The sequence below is a fragment of the Dunckerocampus dactyliophorus genome, chromosome 8, assembly GCF_027744805.1.
Source record: "Dunckerocampus dactyliophorus isolate RoL2022-P2 chromosome 8, RoL_Ddac_1.1, whole genome shotgun sequence".
NCBI lineage: Eukaryota > Metazoa > Chordata > Actinopteri > Syngnathiformes > Syngnathidae > Dunckerocampus > Dunckerocampus dactyliophorus.
Window position 1 is genome coordinate 14,554,762 of NC_072826.1, and position 13,058 is coordinate 14,567,819.

The 13,058-nt window shown below is 40.8% G+C and overlaps 1 protein-coding gene across 3 annotated transcripts in view; it reads left to right on the forward strand.

Annotated features, from left to right (window-relative positions):
- LOC129185821 (plexin-A2-like) overlaps positions 1-13,058 on the forward strand; it is a 103,563-nt gene that overhangs the window by 38,821 nt on the left and 51,684 nt on the right. For all 3 annotated transcript variants that reach the window (XR_008572139.1, XM_054783293.1, XM_054783294.1), the window contains exon 4: positions 9,485-9,619. Coding sequence is in view for 2 of the 3 variants with exons in the window: in XM_054783293.1 (XP_054639268.1) it covers positions 9,485-9,619 (135 nt within the window). In the remaining variant the exon portion in view is untranslated. The remainder of the gene's footprint in view (positions 1-9,484; positions 9,620-13,058) is intronic.

Sequence of the window (13,058 nt, forward strand, 5' to 3'; positions counted from 1 at the left end):
CCCTTGTTATGCAAAAGTGACCTTTTAAAGATGTTCCAACAGTACCTACAGCCTGAGAATGTAAGAAAAATCATCTCTCTCCCTTGTTTGCTTAGCTTTTGAGAAGGGGGGCCCAAACGATCACTTTTAAAATTGTGGCTTTTCCTGACATGATGAAAGAAAAACCTTCTTCATAAACAGTCTATGATGTCATCAGTGGCTGACACTCAAAAATGTTAATGCTTTTATAGTCTTACGATTGTAGTTTTATATGAATACAATAATTCTAAATGCATATAAATGACAAATGAAATGGATAAATGAACGTGATTAGATTGTATAGAGCGCTTTTCAAGGCACCCAAAGCACTTCACAGTGATGTGAACTCATTTATTCACTCCTCAGTCACACACTGGTGTTGGTAATCTACATCTGTAATCACAGCTGCCCTGAGGTAGACTGACGGAAACATGGCTGCCAATTCGCACCTCTCGGCCTCTACGGCCTCTCTGACCACCACCAAACATGAATTCACATTCAAACACCAGTGTGGGCAGCACTGGAGGCAAAGTGGACACAACCCAGGGACACAACCACAGTGACTGGGTAGCAGGCACGAGGATTGAACCGGTAGCATACAGACAGTGCAGGAAAGTGTAGCCTCGTGAGGTGCAATGCAAGGTAACATAGTTGAAATTTTTAATAGGGTTGTCAAAGTTAACAAGTCAATAATTATGTAATAGTTAACAGAAATTCCCTTTAACACCACTCTTTTTTTTGACGTATTATGATTAACGTGTGCACGTCCTGTTTGACCCTCGAGCAACACGGTAGTTTGAGAAAACACAGCGGTGTTGAAGTTAATATTGAGCCACAACCGGGAACAAATATTGAGTAGAAATGGACAAAGAAAAGGGTATTTTGAATGGTAAGTTTAACTTCAAAGCCCTGGCAGTTGGCTCTCTCAACAAGGCCAAAGTTATTTTTATCTACTGTCGCTGTGAGTTGAATCGTCACCGGAGTATGCCAAGTCTCAAGTGCTGGACTCAGATGGAGAAACTGCTGGTGCACTGCAGTTTTTGTTGTCATTTATACAGTGGTAGATTAGCATATGAGTGTCCCAACTACTGGAACGAGTGTTTTTTATTTACGAGCCGTCTCGGCTGCAAGCTAAAATTTGGGTTATGAGCTGCTAGTTACTGGCAGGTATCGTCAAAGACAGCTATTTGGGGGACTTGTGTCGAAAAAGGCGTCCATTTTGCATTGAGCTGTTTAAAAGAACAAAAATTTGCATAAAGCAAACATATTATCCAGCCTCATGTTGATAGGTGTATTAAGAACTTTAAAATGATCTTTCAAAAGGTACACTTTTTATACATACAGTCTTCTTTCTACTGTAGCTGCAATTATTTCCAAGTAACTATGGGCAAAATGCGATTAATTGCGAATAGATATTTTAATTGATTGACAGTCCTAATTTTTAAAATGTTTTCGTTGTACTTTTCTTTAAAGTAATGTTAAAATCTCTCATTCTTGTAGACCCAATCTTGCAATCTATCCAATCTATTGTCTCATCTTGCAAACGGAGTGTCTTGTGACACCTCTAATTTATATGCATTTCAAATTGTTTTATGCATGTAAAACTATAAATGTAAAACTATAAAAACGTGTTTCGTGGAAAGATTATTGGCTTTCTGGAAGGGATTATTGGATTTTCATTGTTTCTTAGGGGAAAAATGATTTGGTTAACGTCTGTTTCGGTTCGAGTTGGACCTTCTGGAACAAATTAATTAACACTAACTAGGTCATATGGGACCATTAAAGTTGAGAAATTGAAACATATTTGAAGAGCAGCATCTGCTGGATGTTATCTTTTCCCGAGATACTTTTTGAAACCTGCAAAAATAATCCAGGATTTGAAAACAGTGACCTTAGTGATCAACATGAAAAACTTAGAATATCCATCTCAAATGCTGTATTTCTTCGTCAAATTTTACAATTTGACAACAGTGTGCTTCAAAGGGCACACATGCATGGAAGCAGCAAACAATGTAATGACGCGCCTCTTTCGACTTAACCTGTGGCAGCCTCAGCACATAACAACCGTTGAGTGGAATTGATTTTTGGAAGAAACGTGTCGATGCAGCACAATGATGCCTAGCTGGAGCACAATAGCATGTTGAGCTCTAACCCAGTGATATGTAGCAAGCGTACTAATGCAGAACATTTTCATGATGTCATGGCTGCCACGATGTGCAGCAATATTTTAGAGTCATCCAAGTTTAATGCGTCCTCTGCGGTTTTTAGAAGCTGTCCTTAAACTCCCAGCAGCCTCCCAACACCCTGGAAGGATGCGCGCACAGGAATATAAAGTGTTGAATGAAATAAAACCGGATGAGTTAATTGTCTTCATGTGGTGCAGTAAGTTTTTCAGCAGTATTTTATAAAATACATGGTTAAACTCTTGTCAAAGGGCCTCGTGCAAATACAGGCTTTATTAAGTCTTCCTGAGCTTTGTTTGGCTGGGTGAAATTCTTCTCTCTGCAATTGGCTAAATGCCTTTTGTAAGTCCCGGTTGCTGAGGGGGGCCGGGAAGGTGTGATCCTGGCTTAAGGGATGAGACGGGATGCTGGTAGAGAAGTCCGTTTGGAGCTAAATTGACAGGATTGGATGCAACGAGCCAGCCCTGAGGGGGGGGAAGGTCTCCAAGTGGATCACCATTAGACGACTTAGGGTAGCCGAGACACAGGTTGGAAATAAAGGAGGCAATTTGTGACAATATGGGAAGGTGTCCATCTCTCTGCTCTCTCTGTCTTTGTAGCCCTCCTCTCCATCTCCTTTGCAGTAATGGAAAACATGAGAGGACCCTCAGTGCATTGTGGTTATGAAAATACTAAGAAAAATGAATTGTTTTGCTGCCGCTGTTGGTGGGCTATGGGAACTTGGCAAACAATGACAATGATTGGAGGATGGGGGCTGCGTGAAGGAGGTCAGGAAGCAGAGAACAGGAAAGCATGTCCTCCAGGAGAGGAGAGCAAGCAGACTGTATTCAAGATGTAGAAACTGTCCCGTGAAGACTTGGAAGCTGGCCACACAGCTGAAGGTTAGGGCGAACCGACTTAATAACAATGACTTTCCATGCAGCTAGTCCTTCTATTTATGCACAATGTTACGCATTCAGCAGCCTCGCTCAACAAGCCTCGTTTTGTGACAGTAGTTAAGGCAATTTCTTGTAATATACGTCTTCACCTCAGTGACCTCCTCTTTTGCTCCCAGTGTTCATTAGCTGCTGAAGCTCTATGGATCTATGCTCTATGGCTCATTAGCATGCACACACAGCCGTGATGGATATATAGGCTAATCAATGTGTGCTCTTTCATCCACACTCATACCATATGCACAGCCACTCAGCCTTAAAGGTGGCCAGTTGCTTGGCCATTATGGTGCTGCTTGTCCCATGTCACCATATTGAGTCAGACCAGGGAGCATCTGGGAATGATCTGCCATTGCTTTGACTCGACAAAGAACCACAAAGGAGGAAGGACTGATCATTACATGGCTATATACTGCAGCTCGTCGTTGTTTACTTAGTTTTCTTACATGTACAAACACATAAGTAAACTATGGTTGTCAGTAGTTGGTGCTCATTGGGAGAGACATGAAAAGCCCTATTTCATCATGTAATATAATCCAAAAAAGCAAAAAGAAATTCCTAACATGCATTTTTTGCGGAATGCTGACAACTAACTTAATAGCTAGAACCGCATTTTGTAGAGTGGAGACCTCAGCCAAGGCTGGAGAATCCAAAACATTTGCTTGAGCAATCATCAAGTGCAAGGTTATACTATTTTGTTGCAGCCCTGTAAGTATGGGCAATTTACGAGTCTCCAATTAACCTAAACATATTTTAAACAATTAACCTATGCATATTTTTGGAGTGTGGGAGGAAGCCAGAGTACCCAGAGAGAACCCACGCACACATGGAGAAAACATGCAAACTCCATACAGAGATGTTCCCAAGGAAATCCACAAGGGCACAGTGCAGCCATTTAAAGAAACTATATAGGAATAAAAATAATACCTTTTCCCATGAAGGAGGTAATAATGACAGCAGCAACAGAAATACAAACAACATTAAGCACTAACAGCATGTCATTCAGATGATTAAGGATGACTGTTGTTTGGGAGTTCTTTGGAGGAATTTGGGGAACTACTGGCCCATTTCTTCCCGGCCTTGGACGTCGGATTTCGTTGGCAGGGAGTGACACGCTCGCTGCTTCCTGTGTGTACGTACAGTCAAACAAGGCAATCAGCTCGCAGCTTTGCTTAGCTAATCCGGGAGTGCTGCTGCCAAAAAAGGTTGTAACATGAACCACAAAAGCTCAGCACATAATTCCAGCTGTCAGAACACCAAATTGAACAACGGTTTCTTTAAAATTACACACCACAGTTGTATATGACCTCACAGCTGAAATATTTCAGTGATCTATTGTCTGGTTTTGAATTGCTTGTTATTCACATCAGTGTTTTTAATAATAAGAAATGTGTGGTTAGAAAGTATTTGTGTACTATATGAATATACAGTATATGTCTCTATGTTGTTGTGCATTTGTGTGGAAAGAATTGAATTTAGAGAGGAAAGTTTTGCAGGACAAGCACATCTGCCCTCTTGGGTCCGCTCTGGACAGACTGGCCTTCTGGGGCAGACAGAACATTGTTAACGAGGCAGATTGGGAATGACTGGTTTGACAGAGTGCTCCGTGCCTCCTGGGTCATCATCCATATGTCTCGTTTGTCAGCTGTATTTAGCGCTCACAGACTTAACGGCTACAGATGGACACACTTTATTTTTTTTCTTCTTTAGATTGAACAGCCTGTGCCGGATAAACGTAGTAGCTTTGGCCTATATACATGTCCACTTCCCCTGAATAAAATCATAAGACGTAAATGAGTCTCACAATCAATCCCACATGTAGACGAGACGTTTGCTTGCTCATGTGAAGCCTGGCAGCTTTTCAACAGAGTTCACCGGGCTAAAGCAAAGTGACATCTGAGAAGTCTGGAGAGTTTTTTTGGGTGTTTTCTTTGGCTGAGAGAGCGCAAGCAAGCTCTTATGATACGGTCATAAGAAGGGGTCAGGGTGCGGGGTGTTTGGTTAAGGCTCAGGTTGCGTATTTTGTTTGTGTAAGCAATGCTAATGGCGGCTGTGTTATATCTACTGCAGGCCCTGCAGAAAGGAAATAGCGGTTATTGGCTTATTTGTTGGGCTAAATATATATTATTGTCAGCAAAGAGTCTGGGAAGAGAGGATAAAGTGAGGAACTCTGCTCAGGTTGTGTGGAATTTACTGTGAGTTGGATGAATGTGCCTATTACTACATGGTCACAGCATGTACATGTACATAAAACTAAATGTACACAAAAAATGATAAAACGTTGGAGGATTTTGGAGCTGTTTTAATAGTGGGCTTTGTAGGCGGAAGAGGTGTGTCCCATTGCGTGAATTAATGAGCTGCCTCTTTTTAGCTGTTTTTATTTCTTTAGAATGCACAGAAAAGAGAAAGACGTGTGTTCATAAAGATTGTGGATGACATGCAAAATTCAAAAAAAAAGTGCACTTTTCCTTTAAGATAAGTTAACATAAGACTTTAAACATATTGAAAAAAATGTTTCACATCACGCAGAAGATGGATATTGTTATACTGGATATAAATGTACAAGCTTAATCAGAGCAGCATAGAAAACAGTGTTTGAACATGTAAGTGTCTTTGTTTGCATGGTGCCTGTTTTTCTGTGCATGAGCACACACACTTGTGCGTCGCTCCCTACAAGTGTGCTCATTATAAAACAAATTAAACCCGCCTACCTCCCATTAGGGAGCAATGGGGCTTAAGGAGAGACTGGGGACCACCAGTGTTCCCAGAGGACCTCTGCCTGGTCAGCTCTTTTTCTAAACGATAAAAAATGACTTAAATCTAATGAAACACAAACACAGTGCTCATGAGGAGTCTGTATCTATTGGAAAAAAACACATATCTGTCCATTTGAGCCTTCAATTTCCAGCATCATTCTGTCTATGCTATTTCTGATATAGAAAGTGTTGGAAAATATAATATGAACGGATGCTGTGTCTGTGTAGAATTGTGATTGGAGAGAGAACAAATGGGATAATGGGGGAGGAGGAGAATAGAAGGCGAGTGAAAGGAAATAGAGGTTTGGCAAGAATGTAGATGTGAATGGCAAATAACTATTAGGGGTGATGTAGTGAGAGTCTTTTATGAGAAGTGGATAATGTTGCTGTAAGTTTTGGTGATGCCTCGCCCTCTTTGCACTGCCCTATGTTACCCTTCATGACATAAACTAAATCCCAGTCACACACTCATGTTTATCTGCTTTTTGGCGGTGGAGCAGATGCGTGGAGTGAAGCAGCTGCCTGGAAGGTGGCGGCCTGATTGATTGATGAAGTTTTGCAGCCTAGGGGATCCAATCATGTAATCAGCTTGTATTGATTGACTGTCCCCATTTAGAGTTTGCTGCTGCGCTGCCATCATGTGCGAGCTAACCTGGCAAGTGTTCAAAGGCTTGATCTGGGCGGCGCAGTCTCTCCAGTCCAGATGCATGCTGGGAGGACTGACATAATCACATGGCAGACACTACACAACACCTCCACAATTGTCAGCACTCAGTCCTTTGTATTGGCTGTAATTAGAACGACTGAAAAATTAATTATGCTTCACAGGAATTGCATCCAGTGGTTAATGATCCAATCTCACTGGAATTGAAATAGGGCTTCAACCTTGGATTGCATATCTAATCACTTTCTTTGTTGCATTTACTGATCTTAATTTCCCCCCAAAATTAGGATGCAAGTCACATCATTTGTGCATAAATATGCAAACTTAAAAAAAAATGTTTTGATATATCTTGCTATTACGAGCAATCTAAATTTGAGAAGGTTTTTCTTTGTAGTTTGTAATGTTGCGTGTACAATTTACTGTCCAAAAATGTGTATAAATGTAAAAAATGTAATAATCTCCGCGACCCTCGTGAAGATAAGAAGCATAGAAAATGGATGGAGCCTACAAAGAATTTTGCACCTTTATGAGCGTTTCAACTTCCTCACGTTGCAGCGTTTTGACAACTCCTGATCAATACACCACTTATTACCCAGAAAGCCACATTTTATTTGTTTTCAGTGCAATTACACACAGAATGGATGGAAAATTCCACATTGGCAGGCATCTGCTCTCTGTGTTTGCATTTAATGAGCCCCAAAAGATTGTGGGCGGCTGAAAGTCAATTCTAAGTCACACACACAGAACATGTCTGAAAAGTGGATGGCGTCTTCGGCATGCAGACTCAAGAGGTGAGCTTGGGTGAAAGTGCCACTGACTGATTGTGCCACTGACTTCATTTTTTGTTTATCTTCCCATCTCTCACTTTGAAATTAGAATCAATTTGTCATGTCCAAGTTGTGCTATGCAAGGTAGTAAAAGCGACAGTTTCATCATCATCATCATCATCATCATCATCATCGTCATCATCATCGTCATCGTCATCATCTGTGGGCTGAATTTAGCACACTTAGATGACAACACAAGGGGCTTCATATATACAGTGTTTACAATGGTATACAGTGTAGTGTACAACAATTAATCTCACCATCATAGTCATAATTAATCCAAGGGGCTAGTCAAAAAATTGGACAAATGGTCAGAAACTGTGAAAAGTGTTATTACTTTGCGACAGAAGATTGATGGCCATCGAGAGCTATTTTTTTGAAAGAACACAACCAATCATAAAGCATCAGGAAAACTAGGAATGCTATCTTCCTCAAGGACACTTTGACAGTGTTGAGGGAAGGGGGGGGCGAGGCTGATCAAACCACCAAAATTCCATTTGGGAGACCACTCTAGCAGCTGAGCCAAGCCACCACAAAAGAAAGGCCGACAGAAGCCGTGGATATACACACAGGAAGTCCAGTCATTTGAGTGCAGGGCATACACTAATCCACTGGTTATACTATACAGGTACTACAGTATTATTGTATTATACTAGTATAACACCAAAATACAATGGTTTTCCATGTTGGCCAGATATTCTTGAAGTAATGTTCCTATTACATTGTGGGGAAAATGCCATTGTGGATTCATGAAAATGTATAAATAAAAATCCTTATGCAGTGGCACCTTGGTTTGTCTTATTAATCTGTTCCAGAAGGTCCAGCTCTAACCAAATACATTTTCCCATTAGAAATCCTGTAAATCCACTTTATCCATTCCAGAAAGCCTAAAATGTTAACACAAAGCATGTTTTTATAGTTTTACAATTATAGTTTGACATGCATAAAAATTCTAAATGGATATAAATATTTCAGAATTATGAATGACAGGGATAAATTAACATTTAAGGTTACTTATACTTTCATTGTATTCAACGAGCTGTGTTGTTGGCAAAGACACGATGTGGCAGCGAGATCAACACGGACACCACCTTTGTGTTTTGCCATGAGTTATTTTTTTTTAGCCAGTAGTGTTTCTCACCTCAAGTCTCTGCTTATCTTTGATCACGACTGCAAAAGAACCCACAATGGAGCCACAGAAAGTTGCAAGTGGTAGAATTTTTATAAAGAAGGTGAGAAACACTATTGAATTCAAGAAATAACTCATGGCAAAACACGAAGGTGATGGCCTCGCTGCCAGATCTTGTCTGTGTTAACAACATGTCTTCAATGAAGGTAAAAGCAACCTTAAATGTTCAATTGTCCATTTCATTCACCATTTATATGAACTAAGACTTGTTTTATGCAACTACACAACTATAAATGTAAAACTATACAAACATGTTTTGTGTTAACATTTTTTAAAATTGTGGCATAACTGTGTTAGTAAACAAAGAACTTCAGAGCCAGCTGCTGATGATATCATAGACGGGCTTCGGTGCAAATTTCTGGTTCCTGTTTCCATGTATTAGCAAGCTATTAACAAGGATGTTTTGTGCTAAAAATACAGTAAGAACACAGTTGCACTCACGCAGACGTGCGCCATATTGTATGCTGACTGGAAAATGTGCGCAAAGCAACACAAACTTTTGGTGTAAATTTTCGACGTAAAGCGAAAAACACACTAAAGGGGGTGTACACTAATCAAAGTTCCACTGTACTCTATGTATAATGGGTGGCCTTGTGATTCAAAAACATACCACTTATACAATGTAAAGGAACATGTATGTACGCAAGTTTTAAAAGTTTTAACCAGTTTTGCACCAGATTGCATATTTGATTTTGAAACTGACAAATATCATCAGGTCGGCTTTTGATTATGAATCTCCTGGAATCAATCACTCGATTAATCAAGCAAACAGTGCTGCCAAAATCTGTTGACTGTTTTATATAATTAACCTTCCTTTGCATTTATAAATATTATGATCGTAGATCAGAGTGGCACATGTTTAAGCCTTGGCGGATTGCTTTCTGAACCCCCTCCTCTGTTTCTGTGTCTCTACAGATCCGAGTAGACGGTTCACTAGATGGAGGAGTGTTGTATGAGACGGTGACTGTAGTCAAGGACAACAGCCCCATCCTGCGGGACATGGCATTCTCCCTCGACAAGAACTGGCTCTACGTCATGTCCGACAATCAGGTGAGGGAATGCTTGTGGTGCTGCTGCAGCCACAAGAAGTGCTAGGCTACAAGGTGGATGTAGCAAATAGATGAAAACATCTGGAAATGATTGAGTTTGAGCCCCCACGTCCTTGACCAACATGCTGCCACATGCTTTTCAGGAGTCTACTTGAGATTGAATGAGCCGTTAAGTGTAAAATTAGACACCCCACCACCTCAGGTTCCCTCAAACCGTGTACTTGAGCACACCAAAACTGCAGCAGGAAACTATCACATCCTTTCGATGACAGGAACTACTTGCTGATATCAGCAAAGCGGTACTTGGCTACCTTGCAGTTCCTTTACATGCCATTGAAAGGCAGTTAAACAAATGAGAAATTGAGGATAGAGAATGTGACAAAAAGGTTTGTTCACACCCATTTTAGGTTTGCCAAGCATCAGAGTTATTGCTTTTAACTATGGCCTTCACTATGGATGCAACATCCTCTAAAAACCTGTCTGGCAAACAGTATAAAGATAACCGAGTATTTTTAAAAACCCCACAAATTTAAGTAATTTATTTACAATCGAAGCACAGTGTGCAGAAGGAATTATTAAAGATGCAGCCTGTGTGTAAAGGGATGGGCCGCTATTCTAATTACTTATCCATGCGGATCAACTAAAAGTGCTTGCATTTTTGTACGCAGCACACACTTACACACACACGCACACACACACAGACACCTCTAATAGACCATCCTTTGACTTTTCACCACTTGGCCCGCCATCACACAGGCGTTTGTTGTTGTCGGACATTGGATATTCCCTGCACTCGCTGGAGATAAGAGTGAGCAGCGGTAATCACTTCTTCTCTTCTCTGCCATGAAGTGATTATTTGGTGGCAAAATGGCGATGTGAAATGGGATTAGGTTCCATTGCGGCTATAAAAAGCCTCTAACTGTGCTGGAAGACTTTTAGCCCGAGTCGCAGGATGGAGAGAACCCTCTTGGAGAAGCTTTTAGAGGCATCAAGTTGAAGAGAATGAGGTTACGTGAAGAGTGAGTATTGTGTTGGGCTCTGTCTACTGAAAGGCAGCTCTTCCCTCTGTGTGATAGACTGGAAGAGACAAGACATAACTTATTGATGAGCGCCGGTCATTCAAGGAGAGACCAATGCTTCCTTGGAGGAGACAGCCATGCAGCACCACCAGTGACACACAATAAGCAAGATGACTGCAAAGCCGGCTTTGGCCAGACCTTTTCTGTCAATATTAGAACATCTTTGACTTTGCAGCCAACAGGAGTTCAGTCAACCTCTCACTTTCTTCCTCGGCATTCCCATTTTCCCCCTGGCCGCTTTCTTACGGAATCTCCAGGGAGAGCGACTCACTCCTAGATTTTCCAGCAGATCTCAGAGATGAGAGATTTGTGGATTCCTGCGAGCCAAACAATACAGGCATGAAGTCGAATGAGGATGGAAGCACAGGCAGATTTGACTGAGCTCAGCCGACCCGTGTTGAATAACAATGAGCGTCTCCGTCTCCTGCCGAGGGTTAGCATGATGATGAAGAGTGAGGAGAGACAGTTGGTCTTTTTGGGAGTGAGCCTGTGTGTGTGTGTGTGTGTCTACATTCGCAAGAAAACATAATTTGGGGACAAAAAAACACGTCACAGCACTTCATCTTGTCACTACATGCCTCGAGCCTGCTGATCATCGCAAGAAAGAGGCAACCAATAACCTTGCCGGGTGTCACTTGGCGTTCTGTGAAATGATGGCTAGATCTTGAAACCTTACAGAAGGCAGGAAACTGCTGCAGGGCTTTTCCAGGGCAATCTCTCAATGTGAAGTCAGTGCTTGATGTGACATCCATCTTCCTGTCCAACTCAGGCAGTGTGTCCTCTTCGGTCGTGCGTTCATGCCGACACTTCAAACACTAGAGGCAGAGATGCAAAGCACCATTAATCAACACCTTCTGCACCATCTTTTGGCTTCACGGTTTGCTTGCAAGGTGATGTCCAGTCGGCGGGGAAGGGGCGTGTCCACTGGAGGTGGAGCTGGTAATGGAGCAATTGGCAAGACGAATAGCTAGTTTGGAAACTGGGGTGAAAGCAGTACTAGATCATGTGCCATATGAGGAGATATTAGTATGCAACCTGAGCCACCGTCAATAAACTGAAGTGGAAACAGGATGGCAGTGTCACATGGCGCAGTACTGTACAGAATCAACGTTTCCCGTAAAATGATCTCCTGTGTTGAAAGAATGACATATACCGGGAAGTCACTGTTATTATTGCACTGTTATTACTGCAGCTAGCTTGAGATGCAATTGAAGACAAGGTTAAACTAACTAAATTGTGGTTGTTTTGGTTCTAGCACAGGCGATTTCATTGTGATTTTTGCGATTTATGCAGCATTCGTCAAAAAAGCATCTTCCTTATAGCTTGACAACTAAATCAAACCATGTGACATGTGGGCTATTTATGCATGGACTCTAATTGCAATAATGTACTTTTGAATTTTATGGCCATTTACTCGTGGCTTTTGTTACTTTCACAATAGTTTGTTATTTGAGTATTCATCTATTAAATGCCCATAATGTTGAGAGTTGTACCGATTATCCGGGAGCCTCCAGGAAAGTGAGCATTATTACTGTATCTTTCTAAAGGCAAAATATTTCATGTAGCTCTCAAAACACCCCTAAATAAAGATCCATTGTATTTTTTTTTATTATCGGTCTACCTCATGTATATATTTATGTAAAGATTTAGATATATATTATGGGTGTTACGGTATGGCATTCTCCCCGGTTTGGTTAATTTTCGGTACAGTAAGGGAACAAAATGCTAAATATAAAATTGCTTAGCTTTTGAGGTAAATTATTTTTAAATGAAGAATGACAATGCAATTGCAGTCTGCTGGTTGGTAAAATAAAAAAATACCACTATAGATATAGCATGGAGCATACAGAAAAACAGAAGGATGTGAGGGGCCACTTGGATAGATTTTGAGCATTAAAGATGATAAAACCAATCCAATGTCGGTCAATTTGCTACATATATTTTGTGTGTAGGTGACAAAGCAAATTAGTGTAATATCTAATAATATATTTCATTAATAACACATTTGATTTTTAGCATAAGTTACATGCCGAAAATGACCCCACACTTTGGACATCCCTGGTTTACAGCGTAAATAAGAATTTGAAGCGTGTAAATGATTATTTTATTTTTCTTAGTAGCTGAAGTGCATTAATAGTTCCAGCTTGTATCACTGTTATTGGTGTCTATATTGAACAATGCCGGCATACTGCTTATAGTAATGTCCGATAACATCAGCCGACCGATACTGACATAAAAATAAGATATTGGATCATATCGGTATTGTTTTTTTCTGCTGGTAATGGTATCAGTGTGCAACAAGCTCAGTTTGTCCGTGGTCCGGAATAATTTCCATGGTTCACCTTCGTATAATAAATATTT